This window comes from Mustelus asterias, chromosome 25 (assembly GCF_964213995.1).
Source record: "Mustelus asterias chromosome 25, sMusAst1.hap1.1, whole genome shotgun sequence".
Classification (NCBI taxonomy): Eukaryota; Metazoa; Chordata; class Chondrichthyes; order Carcharhiniformes; family Triakidae; genus Mustelus; species Mustelus asterias.
The window spans coordinates 11,008,673-11,028,230 of NC_135825.1; the positions used below are offsets into that span (position 1 = coordinate 11,008,673).

Sequence of the window (19,558 nt, forward strand, 5' to 3'; positions counted from 1 at the left end):
ACGGGGAGAACGTGCAAACTCCACACAGACAGTGACCCAAGTCTCGAATCAAACCTGGGTCCCTGGCGCTGTGAGGCAGCAGTGCTAACCACCGTGCCACCCATCATTGGCGAGACCAACATTTGTTGCCCATCCTTAATTGCCCTCGGGAAGGTGGTGGTGAGCCGCCTTCTGAACAGTCCAGGAGAGTAAAACAAATTCATAAATCTGATCAGTGCTGTAACTTATTCGGTTTTCATAATTTATAATCCTAAATTGCAACTATGTGAACAGAAATCCAACTCTCCTGAGCAGAACACGACAGCAACTGATCCAACAATCACCTAACAGTATAATTAGTGCCCCATCGGAGGTAAATGGTACATGGTCAAATTCATGAGTTAACACCTACAAGGCACCCCCATTCAACACCATCTCTTAGCCATTGACTGGGCCATTTTCCTCAAGGTGATCTAATAGAAACAGAACATTCTTCAAGGGGCTTGACAGGACTGAAGCCAAAAAAAAACGTTTCCCAAATCTAGAATATTAGGTCATAATTTTAGATTAAGGGGTTGGCCATTTAGGGTAGCACGGTCGCATAGTGGTCAGCACTGCTGCCTCATAGCGCCAGGGACCCGGGTTCGATTCCGACCTTGGGTGCCTGTTTGTGCAGAGTTTGCACTTTCTCCCCGTGTCTGCGTGGGTTTCCTCCGGGTGCTCCAGTTTCCTCCCACACTCCAAAGATGTGCGGGTCAGGTTGATTGGCCATGCTAAATTGACCCTGTCAGGGGAATTAGCAGGGTAAAATTAGGGTTACGGGAATAGGGCCTGGGTGAGATTGTGGTCGGTACAGACTTGATGGGCCAAATGACCTCCTTCGGTACTGTAGGGATTCTATAATTTAGGACGGAGAACAGGAGGGAGAAATTTTTTCACCCAAAGGGCTATGAATCACTGAAATTCACTATCTCAGATGGATATTATTCTGGACAACTAGCGATAAGATTTTTGGGTGTGAATGGAGTTAAGTGAGAGCGCTGGAATGTGGCGTTGAAGTAGATAAAAACATAAGAACATAAGAACTAGGAGCAGGAGTAGGCCATCTGACCCTTCGAGCCTGCTCTGCCATTCAATAAGATCATGGCTGATCTTTTCGTGGACTCAGCTCCACTTACCCGCCCGCTCATCATAACCCTTAATTCCTTTACCGTTCAAAAATGTATCTATCCTTGCCTTAAAAACATTCAATGAGGTAGCCTCAACTGCTTCACTGGGCAGGGAATTCCACAGATTCACAACCCTTTGTGTGAAGAAATTCCTCCTCAACTCCGTCCTAAATCTGCTTCCTCTTATTTTGAGGCTATGCCCCCCTAAGTTCTAGTTTCACCCGCCAGTGGAAACAACTTCCCTGCTTCTATCTTATCTATTCCCTTCATGATATGTTTCTATGAGATCTCCCCTCATTCTTCTGAATTCCAAATGAGTATAGCCCCAGTCTACTCAGTCTCTCCACATAAGCCAACCCCCTCAACTCCGGAATCAACCTAGTGAATCTCCTCTGCGCCTCCTCCAGTGCCAGTATATCCTTTCTCAAGTAAGGAGACCAAAACTGTACACAGTACTCCAGGTGTGGCCTCACCAGCGCCTTATACAGCTGCAACATAACCTCGCTGTTTTTAAACTCCATGATGATCAGTCAATGATCTTGTGTAAGGGCAGGGCAGGCTCAAAGAGGTAAACGGCCTACTCCTGCTCCCATTTCCTTTCATGATGGCTTTTATTGCTGCTTTTTCTGAATTAGGGAGCTGAGATTGTAGGGAGGGGCGAGAGAAACATTGTTGGGAGGAAAACAAAGCTGTATTACTGCTCAATAAAAAGCACATGAGAGTGAAAGAGATTTTCCCTGATCCAATATTGGCACTCAGCTCTGTGTAGTTTGGTTACCATGGAAACAATATTGGAAATCACTAGGCAGAAGTGATTTAACCCCTTAAAGCACTGCCCATTCGCTCTCTTTTAGTACAAGGGATGGTCACTGTTATGTGACTGGCTGGAGCTAATTATTCATCAGGGTCATTGATTAAAAAGCTAGGGGAAAGGTGATGGAGGCAGACTTCCATCAAGTGAGAAACAGGGTTAGTTCTGTGTTTTACACTGGCCGGAATTCTCCAGCTGCTCAGGCCGACGGGATTCTCCAGTCCCGCCGCAGTGAACGGAGGATTTGGCTGAGCGCCAAATTCCCCATCCTCGCTTGCAGCAGTGGCGGGGCGTGGACGGTATTGTTTTTAAAACAGGACTTTGGAATAGACAGAATAATAATAAATAAAAAGCAAAATTACTGTGGATGCTGGAATCTGAAGCCAAAAGAGAAAACGCTGGAAAATCTCAGCAGGTCTGGTGGCATCTGTAAGGAGAGAAAAGAGCTGACGTTTCGAGTCCTGATGACTCTTTGTCATTTGATAAAGGGTCATCAGGACTCGAAACGTCAGCTCTTTTCTCTCCTTACAGATGCCACCAGACCTGCTGAGATTTTCCAGCGTTTTCTCTTTTAGACGGAATAATACTTGGTCAAGTTCTCCGCTGTCAGGTACACAATGTCAAAATAGGGAAAGAAACAATAAAAAGGTCAATGCCTCTTTGAAGTGTTTTTCTGCTTTGAGGCGATAATACAGATACTATATAAATTTCTAACAGAATCAAACACAATCTTTTAATTACAGAAATATAACTGTGCAATATGAAATACATTCAAAACAGCCGCAATCATTTCAAAACTCTAGTTACGTCTTTCACACATTCTCGCGCTCACCAACACATACACCTTTCCAGATTCCCCAACCAACATCACAGCAACAAGTGGCGATTTCAGTTTCGTTACTCCCTTGCCTAACCACACTGGTATTAAGAGAATGGGCAGAAAGATTCATGTTTCCATAGCAGTTTCCATTTGGTTACTGATGGCGTTTTCACCTTTCACCCAATCTGGTCAATTCAAATTCTCGCAAGCAAAAAAAAACCAACTTGGCTGATGAACCAAAACTGGGAACACTTTGCATAATCCTTGGTACGGAAGGGCAGAAAATGAAGGGCCAGTGGAGCAGATACCATGAAGTTGGCAAGAGATTAGCTTCATGGGGAAGCGGCCTGCTACACTTTTGTCATTACGACGAATGAGAAACAGTTCGGATCACATTTGGTCCAGTACGACTGATGTGTTAATCCATACAAGCCGGCAGTCGGCCATTCAGAATGGCTACTGTTGCAGCCAGGTGCCAAATGACTGAACAGGAAACCCAGAGATTGCTGTTCACACTTCAACTCCTGAAGTGTTGGAATAATTATATTCAGATTGCCTGAACATGAAGGAATAATGTGTGATCTTCAGATGAAATCTGTCCTTTTGGATGTCCAGAGGAACTGTACAAAAGGGATTAGTTTCTCTTATATCCCTAGTAGTTCCATGTTTTGACTGCCCATTTCTGCTGGGTCGGTTAGCTCAATTGACTGGATGGCTGGTTAGAGATGCGGAGTGATGGCAACAGTGCAGGTTCAATTTCCGTACTGGCTGAGGCTATTTGGAAAAGGCCCTGCCTTCACAGTAGCACAGTGGTTAGCACTGCTGCCTCACAGTGCCAGGGTCCAGGGTTCAATTCCAGCCTCAGGTCACTGTCTGTGTGGAGTTTGCACGTTCACCGCGTCTCATCCTCCGGGTGCTCCGGTTTCCTCCCACAGTCCAAAGATGTGAGGGTTAGGTTGATTGGCCATGATAAATTGATCCTAGTGTCAGGGCATTAGCAGAGTAAATATGTGGGGTTACGGGAATAGGGCCTGGGTGGGATTGTGGTTGGTGCAGACTCGATGGGCCCAATGGCCTTTTTCTGCACTGTAGGGATTCTATGATTCAACCTTGCCCCTTACTTGAAATGTGCTGATCCTCAGGTTAAACTATCACCAGTCAGTTCTCCCCGTCAAAAGGGAGCGCAGCCTATGGCCATCTGGGACTGCTGCCTCACCAGCGCCAGGGACCGATGTTCGATTCTCGGCTTGGGTCACTGCCTGTGTGGAGTTTGCACATTCTCCCCGTGTCTGCGTGGGTTTCCTCCGGATGCTCTGGTTTCCTCCCACAGTCCAAAAATGTGTGGGTTAGGTGGATTGGCTATGCTAAATTACTTAGTGTCAGGGGGACTGGCTGGGATAATTGCATGGGGTTATGGGGATTGGACCTGGGTAGGATTGCGGTTGGTACAGACTCGATGGGCCGAATGGCCTCCTTATGCACTGTCGCATTCTATGGCGACTTTTTCTTACCTGTTGTAGAGATCTTTAATAAAACTTAGCTTAAAAACAAACATTATGGAAAGAGTGCAAAAAACAGTTTGAACTCATTATTTTTGGAATCGTTTTAAAATTATTCAAGTCAAGGATTGCACTGCTCATTATTTGTCATGCATTTTCAGCTTCCGTGTAATCTTATTTGTAAATAAAATGAGCAGTTGGCTTAGCCTGAAAGTTATCACAGAAGAGTTTGGCTTTCAAATTCAAGTAACCCCCATTATACAACTATGAAGACAGTCAGACTTGTGCAACACTACCCCATTCACACCACACATTGCAACAAGAGTTGTTTAAATTATATTGTTTTACTTGCAAAAATGGAATGAACATTAATAGAAATATATAGCACAAGTCATTCACCATGTGTTATCTCTTTGAAGTGTAGTCATCCTTCTTCCCTCATCCTACTTTGCTCCATAACTTCCACATCCTTCCTTTTAGAGCTTACGGAACTAGCCTCTGCCATCTCTTCAAATATAGCAGTGACCCATAAAATGTTTAGCCACGCTATCGACGTACTCTGCTACCAACAAGAATGTAAAGCTGCCTCTGCACGATGGCACAGTGGGGGTGGACGCGCGCGCGAACACAAATGCCTCTCCTTGGTTAATTCAAGCCTTTCAAAATGAAAGTCTAATTTTTTTCCCGGTAACCCTTTCCAATAACTTCCACACCACTGATGTTATGCTGCCCGTTTCCTGCTTTATTCCGCTTTCTCACACTGATTGATGAAGTAACATGAGAAACTCACTATTCACCCAGTCCAGGATTGAAAGATTGTGACCGATGTCTCTGCTTTTTATCCCACCGCGTCCTCCAGTAACCTCGGATGCATTCCATCTGGACCAAATTGTTAAATTCAAAAATTGTACCTGGTGAAAGAATGAGTCTAAAGCTGGGCTTTTGCCTCAGGCAGATTTATTCTTAAAACCAGCTCGGCAGAATGACAATCTCTTCCTCAATTCCTTCCCACCCCACTGTACCAGCTGTGCCTATTTATAAATGAGCCGATGCCTATCATCTGTCTCTAACAATGCAGCTGATATAACAATGAAATTGTCTAACAATGTAATTCTGACGCAGATGACTTAACAACTTCAAGTAAATTAAACAAAAACAATTTTAACTAGTGCCAATATTTTTACGACATTTTCTCACGGTGGCACAGTGGTTAGCACCACTAACTCACAGCACCAGAGACCCAGGTTTGATTCTGGCCTTGGATGACTGTCTGTGTGGAATATAGAACACAGAACAGTACAACACAGGAACAGGCCCTTTGGCCCACAATGTTGTGCCAAACACAATGCCATATAAAACTAATCCCTTCTGCCTGCCCTTGGTCCATATCCCTCAATTCCTTGCATATTCAAGTGCTTATCTCAAAGCCCCTTAAATGCCCCATCGTATCTGCCTACACCACCACCTCTGGCAGTGCGTTCCAGACTCCTACCACTCCATGTAAAACAAAATTTACCCCTCACATCTCCCTTGAACTTTATCCCTCTCACCTTAAGTGCATGCCCCCTTGTAACTCTGCCCCATTTTAACTCTGGAAAAAAGATGGACTGTCCACCTTATCTATGCCTCTCATCATTTCATAGACTTCTATTCAGGTCTCCCCTCAGCCTCTGTCACCCCAGAGAAACAACCCTCGTTTGTCCAGCCTCTCCTTATAGCTCATTCCCTCTAATCCAGGCAGCATCCTGGTAAACCTCTTCTGTACCCTCTCCAAAGCCTCCACATCCTTTTTGCACATTCTCCCCATGACTGCGTGGGGTTCCTCAGGGTGCACCGGTTTCCTCTCTCACTCCAAAGATGTGCAGACTAGGTGGATTGGCTATGCTAAAATTGCCTCTGTGTCCTAAAATGTGTAAGTTAACCGGATTAGCGGGATAGATACATCGGGTTACGGGAACAGGGTAGAAGGGTGAACCTGAGTGGGGTGCTCTGAAGGAGAGTCAGCGTCGACCCGATGGGCTGAATGGCCTCCTTCTGCACTGTCGGGATTCTTGATTTTATTATCCATCTTTAATTATCCTGTCCATACATTCCCTCTTTTTTATGTAACCTTCACATCATCCGCTTCCTTTGAAAAAACAGGTGAAAAGTGCGCAGTTAATATGGGCCGCACAGTGGTTCACAGCTAGCGGGACCTGGGTTCGATTCCCGGCTTGGGTCACTGTCTGCGTGGAGTTTGCACGTTCTCCCCGTGTCTGCGTGGATTTCCTCCGGTTCCCTCCCAAAGATTTGTGGGTTAGGTGCATTAGCCATGCTAAATTGCCCCTTAGTATCCCAGGATGCATTAGGTTAGAGGGATTGCGGGGTATATGTGTGGGCTTACGGGAATAGAGCTGTATCTAATTTCTTCTTGGAATCACGTTTTGGCTTCCTCCCACAGTCTAAAGATGTGGGATTGTTGTTGGTGCAGACTTGATGGGCCGAATGGCCTCCTTTTGCACTGTAGGGATTCTATGAATATTTTAGCCACATCCTCTACCTCCACATGAAGATTTCTGTTTGGGTCTAATTTTATTCCTATCTAATTGCTTAAACCTTAAGGGTGGAATTTTCCCGTCCTGCCTGCCATAGGAATTGTAGCGGGCGGGACACACAGAAACATAGAAGATAGGAGCAGGAGGAGGCCATTTGGCCCTTCGAGCCTGCTCCACCATTCATCACGATCATGGCTGATTGTCTAACTCAATAGCCTAATCCTGCTTTTTCCCCCATAAACATTTGATCCCATTCGCCCCAAGACACGGACCATGCAAAGGTCTGTTGATCTCGGGCAGGATTTCCCGGCCTTGGGAGAGTGCGGCCAGAAAATCCCGCCCTTAAGTGTTCGTAAAATGTTTTCAGGTTCAAAGTTTATTTTGCCTGCTAATCATTCCTTTGTAACTCCTTTGTCTGCCACAGTCACGTTTTGTCATTTCTTTCTTGTGTTTTCGACTGCTGTTCCAGGATATTAACAGAACCATTTTTCTGATGTTTGTCGCACGCCCCCGGTTAAATTTATTACAAGAGAATTGAGTGGAACCTAATGCTGTCACTTTGTATGTGACTAAGCTGAAATTTCATGTGTCGTTTCAGCGGATAGTTCTGCTCGCACCTTTGGCATTACGCTGCGGCAAGGCGGATGGGATAGTAAACAGAAATCACCTCGGAGTCATTTGCGATGCTTGGAGGTGGGGGGGCTGCATCGGGGCGGTGATCACCAAATGATACCATTGGTAGGAAGGGCCAGAAAATCCCACCCATTAAGCCATTTAAGGCACAGAAGGAGGCCATTTGGCCCGAAGAGTCCATGCCACCTCCCCCTGGAGCAATCCAGTCAGTCCCCCACACCTGTACAGTCCCCATAGCCCCACAAGTTTTACATAGAAAATGTAGGAGTAGGCCATTTGGCCCGTCCGGGCTGCTCCGCCATTGATTTTGATCAAGGCTGCTGATCAAATTCAATATCTTGATTCCTCCCTTCCCTCCAAATCCCTTAATCCCCTTAGCCCCAAGAGCTATATCTAATTTCTTCTTGGAATCACGTTTTGGCTTCCTCCCACAGTCCAAAGATGTACGGGTTAGGTTGATTGGCTATGCTAAAAATTGCCCTTTAGTGTCCTGAAATGTGTAGGTTAGAGGGATTAGCAGGTAAATATGTAGGGATATGGGGGTATGGCCTGGGTGGGATTGTGGTCGGTGCAGACTTGATGGGCCAAATGGCCTCTTTCTGCACTGTAGGGTTTCTATAATTCTATGAACTACTTTCAGTGGTAGTGAATTCCACACATTCACTACTCTCTGGGTGAAGAAATTTCTCCTCACCTCAGTCCTAAAATGTTTGCCCCCTTATCGTTAAACTATGACCCCTAGTTCTAGACTCCCCACCATTGGGAACATGCTTTCTGAATCTACCCTGTCTAATCCTGGCAAAATTTTCTAAGTTTCTATGAGATCCCCTCTCACTCTTCTAAACTCCAATGAATGTATGGGGCGGCACGATGGCACAGTGGTTAGCACTGCTGCTTCACAGCCAGGGATCCGGGTTTGATTCCCAGCTTGGGTCACTGTCTGTGCAGAGTTTGCACGTTCTCCCCGTGTCTGCGTGAGTTTCCTCCGGGTGCTCTGGTTTTCTCCCCCAGTCTGGAAGACATGCTGGGTCAGTGCATTGACCCGAACAGGCCGGAGTGTGGCGACTGGGGGAATTTCAACGTAACTTCATTGCAGGGTTAAAGCAAGCTTTACTTGTGACTAATAAATAAACTTTAACTGAAACTTTGCTTTATATAATCCCAACTGACTTATTCTCCCTGCATATGACAGACCAGCCATCCCAGGAATCAGCCTGGTAAACCTTTGCTGCCACTATAATCCTTTTATTTCCATATGCAACCATTAATTATTTCCATGCCACCACCCATCAAATAAAACAAGTCTAATCAGGCTGCATGATACGATTCAGGTTATGCTGTTTTGACATAGTGATTCCAAGAAGTAAAGTTTACATCACACACTTCAGCTTTTGTGGTAGGACATAATGTTCGATTCTGTCGCAGAATTGTACACCTTTGTCACGACACCTAGATCAGGATCAGTCTGTGCTGTACATAAGCCCTTAGCAAACAGCTCCTGCATCCTGGAATTCATTCAAATGCCCATTCCTGTCAGGGTACCTCCCATCCTGTGCCAATGCCAAGCACACAGCTCTAGAAATAGCTACAGGCTCACATTGGGCATATGGCCAACCCCATGCCTGCAAAGACACTCCTGATATTGCTTTCCTGTAACAAGGTCGCTATTCACATTACGCATCTCTTTCCTTTTCATGCACAGTGAATGCTAAAGTCCATCATAATGTTTCCCTGATTAAGCCTTTGATACTTGCATTATATCTCACTCGCATTGAGCTTGTTGGAGTGAACTGTCATTGCTAGACACTTAGCATTTATTTGCATGTGACACAAAGCTCTGTACAGAGCATAGCTCAAATTGCGAGATGCTGGAATACTTAACATCTCCTTTATCCACGAACAAACTTTTGACAGTTTGGGAGTACTACTTGCTTTGGTGAGCAATGATTAAAATATTTCCCATCCTAGCGCAGTCTGGCACTGCACGTGAAAGATGACACACCTGGACGTATGTGCAGGACTAGATTTTCCTGTTCGAGGTAGGAAATGCTTTTTCTAAAAAGCATTCAGACAGTTACATGGGTAAAATGGATATGGAGGGATATGTGCCAAATGCGGGCAATTGGGACTAGCTTAGTGGTAAAAATTGGACGGCATGGACAAGTTGGGCTGAAGGGCCTGTTTCCATTCTGTAAACCTCCAAGTAGGCTTACATTAGCACTGCAATGAAGTCACAGTGAAACTCCTCCAGTCGCCACACTCACGTACCTGACCCTGCTCCGAGGTAGATTTTCGCAGGGTTGGGAATCTCAATGACTCCTGACCTAGACATTGATCTGCCTCCCAAATATTTGGGGGTGAGAGGAATAGATGGGTCCGTGGATGTCTGTATGGGTGCAGCTCCAACAACACACAAGAAGTTTGACGCCATCCAGGACAAAGCAGCCCACTTGATTGGCACCCCACCCACAAACATCCACTCCCTCCACCACCAACGCACAGCAGCAGCCACCTGCACCATCTACAAGATGCACTGCAGCAACTCACCAAGGCTCCTTTGGGCAGCACCTTCCAAACCTGCAACTTCTACCACTTAGAAGGACAAGGACAGTAGATGCATGGGAACACCACCACCTGCAAGTTCCCCTCCACTTACTAACCTGATTTGGAAATATATTGTCGCTTCTTCACTGTCACTGGGTCAAAATCCTGGAATTCCCTCCCTAACAGCACTGTGGGAACTACACCACATGGACTGCAGCCTTTCAAGAAGGCAGCTCACCACCAACTCCTCAAAGCCAAGAAAAATGGACAATAAATGCTGACCTAGCCAGCAATTCCCACATAGAATCCCTAAAGTGCAGAAGGAGACCATTCAACCCATCAAGCCTGCACCAACAATAATCCCACCAAGCCCTCACCCCATGTATTTACCCTGCTAATCCCCCTGACACTACAGGGCAATTCAGCATGACCAACCCAACTAACCCGCACATCTTTGGAGTGTGGGAGGAAACCAAAGCACTCCGAGGAAACCCACGCAGACACGGGGAGAATGTGCAAACTCCACACAGACAGTCAACCGAGGCCGGAATTGAACCTGGGTCCCTGGTGCTGTGGGGCAGCAGTGCTAACCGCTGTGCCACCGTGCTACCACATCCCATGAATAAATAAAAAAAGGTGGTACATCTGTGAGGTGGGCCACATTCTGGCCCAAATCGGCAGCCATTGCTGTGGTCGCTGTCTGTGGGTGGGAAAGCACCTGTTTTATGAGGGGAGGGAGGCCGAATTCAGTCATGCCTCAAATAGGAACATTTCCTCGATGGAAGCTTTTAATCTGACTAGGTCATGCCTTTGAAAACTGACCGCAGTTAACAGTGGTCCAGACCAGCGTGCTGTTATCTTGATGCTACACAAAATATGAAGCTATTATATTATGGTTTCAGGGGAAGATGGCCAGTCATTGGCTGTGATGTCACTGCCTGATAGACCTATTCAGGGCAGGTTGATTGCAATGACCATGAGATACTAGTCTAATGTTAAAACTTGTAAAAACATAATGCCACATCAGGCAGGTAGAATTATTTCTGTTGCAACCTGGTGTCCTGAGTAAGTCAGTCAACCAAGAAACTGCACACCGTATTTATTTCAGGAGAAGTAATCAATATATTGACTACCTAGGTATTGAATAAGAAACCTTTGGACCTTAAGTAAATCTGTTCTTTTTAAACTCAGAAGCATTGGGTTTCAATATCTCTAACATTCAACATTGAATATCTGTTTCCAATCAGACAGTGCAAGGAGTCCCTTGGCATAATTGATTCACAGGTTTCATTAACAGGCTAAATTAAAATTTAACATTTTTAACTTGGCTATTTTTAGATTAGTTTAAATATTACGTGAAGTATTGTAAGTAGTTCACTTGATACTTGTTTGCTGCTTCTGTGGAATCATTCTACTTTTAAATAAATCTATTAGTTTTAGCCTGCACCATAAAATCCAACAATTGCACTTCCTGTCTTTCAAAGCAAAGGGAACAAACATGGTAGGGTTAGGTGGTCGCCACTGCTAAACACTATCAAAAATAATAATAAATCAAATACACTCCTCTGGCGCTTCTCATACTCTCAATTTCATTTCATAGCCAAATTATTACTTTTGAAACATAGCCATTATTTTACACAAAAATACGACAGTCCATTCATGGGGGTGGGGGCGATGGCCTAGTGGTATTATCACTAGACTGTTAATCCCAAAACTCAGCTAATGTTCTGGGGACCCAGGTTCGAATCCCACCCTGGGAGATGGAGGAATTTAAATTCAATTTTTAAAAAATCTGTAATTAAGAATCTACTGATGACCATGAAGCCATTGTCAATTGTTGGGAAAATGCATCTGGTTCTCTTTTGGCTTCTGGTTCACTAATGTCCTTTCGGGAAAGAAATCTGCCGTCCTTACCTGCATGTGACTCCACAGCCACAGCAATGTGGTTGACTCTCGGGCAATTATGGATGGGCAATAAATGCTGGCCAGCCAGCGACCCCATGTCCCACAGATGAATAGAAAAAGTCAATTTGCAAAGTCTCACAAACATCAAATTAGATGCTTAACTAGTCAGTCTGTTTTTGGTGGTGATGGTGGAAACACAAATCTTAGTCAGGACAACAGGAGAACTTCCTTGCTCTTCTCTGAATGGTGCCAAGGAATCTATTAAATCCATTGGAGCGACCACACAGGGACTCATTCAAAGGCATTTGGCATCTCCAACATCGAATCTTCAGGATAGTAACAAGCATTGTGCAATCAGATGCTGGAGCAGAATTTCTTATTCAGCAGTGAGATCGTTATATTACTGAGCCAAGCTGGGGTAATTTGGCACTGGATGCATCGATGCTTAAACGATGGGCTACAAATGGACATTGCATAGAAACTTTCAAAACCAGTGTGGCATGGTAGCACAGTGGTTAGCACTGCTGCCTCACAGCGCAAGGGACCTGGGCTCAATTCCAGCCTCGGGTGACTGTCTGTGTGGAGTTTGCACATTCTCCCCGTGTCTGCGTGGGTTTCCGGTTTCCTCCCACACTCCAAAGATGTGTGGGTTAGGTTGATGGACCAGGCTAAATTGACTCTAGTGTCAGGGGGATTAGCAGGGTAAATATGTGGGGTTACGGGAATAGGGTCTGGGTAGGATTGTGGTCAGTGCAGACTCGATGGGCTGAATGGCCTCCTTCAGCACTGTAGGATTCTATGAAAAGGGAACTGGGTTAGATGATCATGCGAATAGATCGGGTACAGGGAAAAGGAAGGGGAATGGCACTAAGTTGCTAAGTTCGCTTGGAGAGCCGGTGCAGACACGATGGGCCAAATGGCTCCTTCTGCTCCGTAACAATTCAGAGAAGTAAAAAAATTGCAAGACTAAGGGGAACGAGCAAGGGAATGGGACTGTTTGCATATGGGGTGGCACGGTGGTTAGCACTGCTGCCTCACAGCACCAGGGACCCGGGTTCGATTCCCAGCTTGGGTCACTGTCCGTGTGGAGTTTGCACGTTCTCCCCGTGTCTGCGTGGGTTTCCTCCGGGTGCTCCAGTTTCCTCCCACATTCTGAAAGACGTGCTAGTTAGGGTGCATTGACCCCGAACAGGCGCTGGGGTGTGGCGACTAGAGGAATTTCACAGTAACATCATTGCAGTGTTAATGTAAGCCTTACTTGTGACGAATAAATAAACTTTACTTTTATACTCTTATCAAAGAGCCAGCATAGAAGTAATGGGCTGAATAGCCATCCTATCCTTTCTGCTGCATCATTCTAATGATTCTAGGTGAAGGATGCAAACTTTAAAATCAAAGCATTTGCGTGAGTGGTCATGGAAGCCTCTTTTCTTCATGTGAATGCGAGTTGAATGTTGGGAGCAAACTAGAGTGAGATAAGCACTCTTTGAACTGCAAAGCAGTTCAAAGAAGAAAATGTGATTTTTAAAATGCTTTATAATCAGCTGAGCCCCTGAAGAGTGTAAAATCAGATTCAATGTCATAAGCAACTGATGGCATGGACTCAGTCAGGATGTGTCGCAGGAGATGCAAGGGATGTGAATGAAGCCCAAGTCAACAAGCAGGATCTGGGCGGCACAGTGGTTAGCACTGCTGCCTCACAGCGCCAGGGTCCCGGGTTCAATTCCTGGCTTGGGTCTGTGTGGAGTCTGCATGTTCTCCCAGTGTCTGCGTGAGTTTGCTCCGGGTGCTCGGATTTCCTCCTGCTTGCTGGTTAGGTGCATTGGCCATGCTAAATTCTCCCTCAGGTGTACCCAAACAGGCGCCGGAGTGTGGCGACTTGGGGATTTTCACAGTAACTTCATTGTAGCGTTAATGCAAGCCTACTTGTGACAATAATAAATCAACTTTTATTCCTACTCTGCATTCAGACTGCAGGGATCAAGATTATTTTAAAGAAAATGCCCAATAAAATCTTTCTTTGGTTGCAAGCCATAAACAACTTTATTTCTGAAACCAAGAGATGCTTACCAAGTGAGTTCTTTAAACAAGGATGGAATCCAGTCAAAAGATCAACTGTTTCATGGCAATACAAGTCATTCGCACTCAATACTAGAAGTATTACCGAGGAAATAGAGAGAGAGGACAAGAGAACAGATACAGGCAGCCTCTGTCCATTCGATTAAAAAACAACACACAATTTGTGCATTTAAGCCTCACCAGGACCAGTGACTTCCTTGTAGATTCACCCAGAAACCAGCACCTACATTGCCTCAGTCTTTAGGTGCACAATTTCAGCAGTGCATTAGGCAGCAGTCTCTGCCATATAGAGGAGTGCAGTATAGTGTGAACAGAAAGCATTCTTTCTGGATGTATCACAGCTTGGTCTGGCTTCTGCTCTGTCCAAGGCCACAAGAAACTACAAAGGGTCGTGAACAAAGCCCAGTGCACCATGCAAACCAGCCTTCCATCCATTGACTCCGTCTACACTTCCCGCTGCCTCGGCAAAGCAGCCAGCATAATCAAGGACCCCACGCACCCCGGATATTCTCTCTTTCACCTTCTTCCATCAGGAAAAAGATACAAAAATCTGAGGTCACGTACCAACCGCCTCAAGGGGCGGCACGGTAGCACAGTGGTTAGCACTGCTGCTTCACAGCTCCAGGGTCCTGGGTTCGATTCCCGGCTCGGGTCACTGTCTGTGTGGAGTTTGCACATTCTCCTCGTGTCTGCGTGGGTTTCCTCCGGGTGCTCCGGTTTCCTCCCACAGTCCAAAGATGTGCGGGTTAGGTTGATTGGCCAGGTTAAAAATTGCCCCTTAGACTCCTGAGATGCGTAGGTTAGAGGGATTAGCGGGTAAAATATGTGTGGGTAGGGCCTGGGTGGGATTGTGGTCGGTGCAGACTCGATGGGCCGAATGGCCTCCTTCTGCACTGTAGGGATTCTATGATTCTAAGAACAGCTTCTTCCCTGCTGCCATCGGATTTTTGTATGGACCTACCTCGCATTAAGTTGATCTTTCTCTACACCCTATGACTGTAACACTACATTCTGCACCCTCTCCTTGCCTTCTCTATGAATGGTATGCTTTGTCTGTGCAGTGTGCAAGAAACAATACTTTTCACCGTACACTAATACATGTGACAATAATAAATCAAATCAAAAACTGACCTCAGTGGAGGGGAACGGTTGGATAGGACTGTAAAAGGGCAATTACTTCACTCACCACCTGTTCCTCGTTACCAAAGTGCACCGCCATTGGGGCAAAGGTTTCAAGTTGAGCTTCCCGACCCTGGTGGGATCCCCGGAAAAGTAGTCAGATCATTAGATTCTGAATGTAAGGTTTGACATACAAGCACATTACCTGTGGCGCTGTGTACTAATAAAATGTTCTGCTCCAATGATAGCACGACATTGCTTTGGCTAACAGACATGGTCTTCAAGATGTTCACGAAGGATTGTGTCAATACTCACCAGTGGTGGACTTCCACCCAGACAGCGAAGGATTTTTGAAACTATCACTGCTTTACTGGGTCGCTTAACCCTGACAACCCAATCCTCACTCACAGGCGACAGCCTAGTGGTATTATTGCTGGGACTATTGATCCAGAAACTTAGTTAATGTTCTGAGGACACAGGTTCAAATCCTGCCATGGCAGATAGTGGAATTTGAATTCAATTAAAAACAAAATCTGGAATTAAGAATCTACTGAACAACTGTGGAACATTTTTGAACTCCATGCTTTAGGAAGGATGTTAAGACAATAGAGGGGGTACAGCACCAATTTGAAAGGATGCTTCCTGGTACGTGGGAATACAAATACAACAAAAAAAGACTTGGAAAACTGGGACCGTTGGCAGTAGAACAGGAGGCATTTCAAGGTGATTTGATGGAGTTGATTATTGTTGTGCAGAGATGGGGAAAGGGAGATAGAAACAAGATGTATTACTGTAGCATCGAGGTAGAGGGGAATGGAAATTGAACCGAGTACATGAAAGATGACAAATCCGATTGCCACCCTTCTGTGGAAGTGGAAAGTTATGTGCGTGCACGTTTGATGACCTACGTCAGCTCATGGCTTGAGCAACACATCAACTTCAAAACTTTCCGCCACCTTTTCAAGTCACTCCACCACCTTCACATCTCCGTCATCTCTATAACCCTCCGAATCAGAATCCTCATTTCCGAATCCTGGCCTCTCGCGTATGGCTCAACTTTAATCAAGCTGAGAATGTGTATAAGGTAGATTGAGAAGAAGAGGAAAGGGTTAAAATTGGGATGCGTAACTAGGAACCAGTTGAGGGATAAACTGGTTATGTAAGGGGCCTGAGGCGAGGGTGACAAGGCTCACCGAAACTAATGATCACGTTAAAGAAACTGCTAATAGGTAATCGTGGTTCTGGCTTCGGAGGGCAGGGCCTTATCGATTGGCCTTTTGTTCTTGAAAGTAATCTAATCAGAAACTTTAATAGCCATGTCCTTACGTGGCGATCGCCTTTTGTTCTTGAAAGTAATCTAATCAAAATGTAACAATACAGCTATGCCCGTATTGGCTAACAGAAGTATGTGGATGTATCTCCGTCGTGTATGACTGAAACTGTTTTGTAAGCCAGACAGAGACTCACGAACCCATGCTTGAAGCACATGGTCCAGCGATCTCTCCTCCGATGCAATAAAGGAGGTTTGCGGAGAAAGCTGTGTCTCATCAGTTTTTGATCCGACTTCCGAAAGCGAATTCCACAAAGCCATCCCTCAACGATCAAGATCCTAAGCTCTGGAATTCCCTCAGTCTCTCCACTTACAATCAGTAAGGAGAGGCAACAACACCTCCTCCACGATCATCGTCAACATCGGTGCCCCACAAGGCTGTGTTCTCAGCCCCCTACTATACTCCTTATACACCTATAACCGTGCGGCCAAATTCCCCTCCAATTCAATTTTCAAGCTGGCTGACAACACCACCGTAGTGGGTCGGATCTCAAACAACGACAAGACAGAGTACAGGAATGAGATAGAGAATCTGGTGAACTAGTGCGGCAACAATAATCTCTCCCTCAATGTCAACAAAATGAAGGAGATTGTCATCAACTTCAGGAAGCGTAGTGGAGAACATGCCCGTCTACATCAACGGGGATGGAGTAGAAAGGGTCGAGAGCTTCAAGCTTTTAGGTGTCCAGGTCACCAACAACCTGTCCTGGTCCCCCCATGCCGACACTATAGTTACGAAAGCCCACCAATGCCTCTATTTTCTCAGAAGACTAAGGAAATTTGGCATATCAGCTACGACACTCACCAACCTTTACAGATGCACCATAGAAAGCATTCTTTCTGGTTGTATCGCAGCTTGGTATGGCTCCTGCTCTGCCCAAGACCGCAAGGAACTACAAAAGGTCGTGAATGTAGCCCAATCCATCACGCAAACCAGCCTCCCATCCATTGACTCTGTCTACACTTCCCGATGCCTCGGAAGGACCCCCCCATGCACCCTAGGGGGGACATTCTCTCTTCCACCTTCTTCCATTAGAGAAAAGATACAAAAGTCTGAGGTCACGTACCAACCAACTCAAGAACAACTTCTTCCCTGCTGCCGTCAGACTTTTGAATGGATTAACCTTGCATTAAGTTGATCTTTATCTACACCCTAGCTATGACTGTAACACTACATTCTGCACTCTCTCGTTTCCTTCTCTATGAATGGTATGCTTTATCTGTATAGCGCGCAAGAAACAATACTTTTCACTGTATGTTAACACATGTGACAATAATAAATCAAATCAATTTTCTCCTTTTGGACATTCCTTAAAATCAACATCTTTGCCCAAGCCTATGGTCATCTCCACCAATGTCCCTTTATTTGGTTCCGCATCAATGCTCCTGCCAAGTACCTTGGGTAGTTTTATTATGTCAAAGTCGCCTTATAAATACAAGTTGTTGGTGTCCGCAATGAAAGCCCAAAGTAAGAGGGCACAGGTATAAAGTTATAGGTATCGAAGAGATTTAGGGGAGCAATGGTTTCTTTTCCCAGGTGGCTGTAAAGCTGGGAAACTCGTTACTAAGGTTAGCAATTTATTTTCCTTCTTTCTTTATTCATCCGTGGGACATGGGCGTCGCTGGCTGGCCAGCATTTATGGCCTATCTCTAGTTGCCCAATGCCAGTTGAGAGTCAACTATATTGCCTAAGGCTTTGGAGTCACATGTAGACCAGACCAGGTAAGGACAGCAGATTTCTTTCCCTAAAGGACGTTAATGAGCCAGATGGGTTTTTCTGACAATGTTTCCATGGTCGTCAGTAGATTCTTAAATTCCAGATTTTGTTTTTAATTGAATTCAAATTCCACCATCTGCCGTGGCAGGATTTAAACCCGTGTCCCCAGAACATTAGCTGAGTTTCTGGGTCAATAGTCTAGCAATAATACCACTAGGCCATAGCCTCCCCATTGACACAAAAAATTCTAGGTGAACATTTAATAGCAGGTTAGATAGATGACTGAAAGAAAGGGGGATAAAAGGGATATGGGAACAGGTCAGGCACATGGGATTAGAATTAATACTCTTGGACAATAAACACCAATGCAACCACTTTTTACCCTCGCCCCTTTTGTGTGTTAGAACGCTTATGAAATTGTTTTGAAAGGTTTGGTTCTCAATTCTCACTTTCTTCTCTCTGAGACGCATCGATCATTGTCTGGAGAAATCGAGAGATGTGCTGGAAAGATTGGTGTCTTATTTGACTGGTAAAGATCCAGGGGAAAGCTGAAAAGAATTCAATCCACAACGGCATTGTACTGCACAGACAAATCAATGACAATGATGCCACAGATGCAGTCAGACAGAGAGGCAGGACCCTCCCTTAGCCACTGCACACACGCACCTGTCTATTTGATCAGCCATCATCAGACTTCTGCCAGATTAGCATTTCCATTCTGTTTGATACCAACTCAGCACAGATTCCAAGAAAGACAAGCCAATGTGGTCTCGACAATAAGCATATGATAAACTCGAGTGCTGCAACACTACAAGGTTTAGTTAATGTACTGCCACAAATACACGATAAGGAGAAAAACACAAGTCAATAGATTTTAACGCTTTTGCTATATCTCCCGTTTATCACCGCCACCATCACAGAAAAGCCCGCAATGAACCTCTGCTTCAACCTTGGGCAGCATTTGAACTAACCCACCGTGGTCATCAAACCGGACATCTGTAACACACCCAAACCAATCACCAGGGTGTCAGCCTAGGTTGCGCACTCAAGTCGCAGGAGTGGGACTTGAACTCTCAATCTTCTGACTTGAAAAGGCAAGAAAGTAACCAATGGAATCATAGGCGACAAAAGCCATATCCCCCCCCCTCCCTCCAGTGTTACACAATACAAGGTTCGGTAGCTCAGTAGGCAACAACCCTGTCGCTAAGCCAGAAGCTCGGGGTTCAAATCCAGTTCCACCCAGCATTTTGTTGGCCACAGAAGCAGCATCCACGACCTCATTGAAGCAGATTGATAATCAGTCTTCCCCAGATGGAATAAAGTGTGCGTGCAATAAACATGTACTACACCACAGATGCAGCTTTTGAGACAGGGCGTCAGGCGGAATTTTACGGCTTTGCTCGTCCCAAAACCGTTAAA

The 19,558-nt window shown here is 45.4% G+C and overlaps 1 protein-coding gene across 4 annotated transcripts in view; it reads right to left on the bottom strand.

Moving 5' to 3' along the window:
- The window catches only part of sox13 (SRY-box transcription factor 13), a 212,765-nt gene that overhangs the window by 92,360 nt on the left and 100,847 nt on the right, over positions 1 to 19,558 (bottom strand). The window contains exon 2 of one of the 4 annotated variants that reach the window (XM_078242111.1): positions 6,254 to 6,406. The exons of 2 other annotated variants lie outside the window; for them this stretch is intronic. Coding sequence is in view for 1 of the 2 variants with exons in the window: in XM_078242109.1 (XP_078098235.1) it covers positions 392 to 414 (23 nt within the window). In the remaining variant the exon portion in view is untranslated. Of the gene's footprint in view, positions 1 to 391; positions 416 to 6,253; positions 6,407 to 19,558 lie in introns of those variants that run through there. One more of the 4 variants, XM_078242109.1, reaches the window with a different exon arrangement.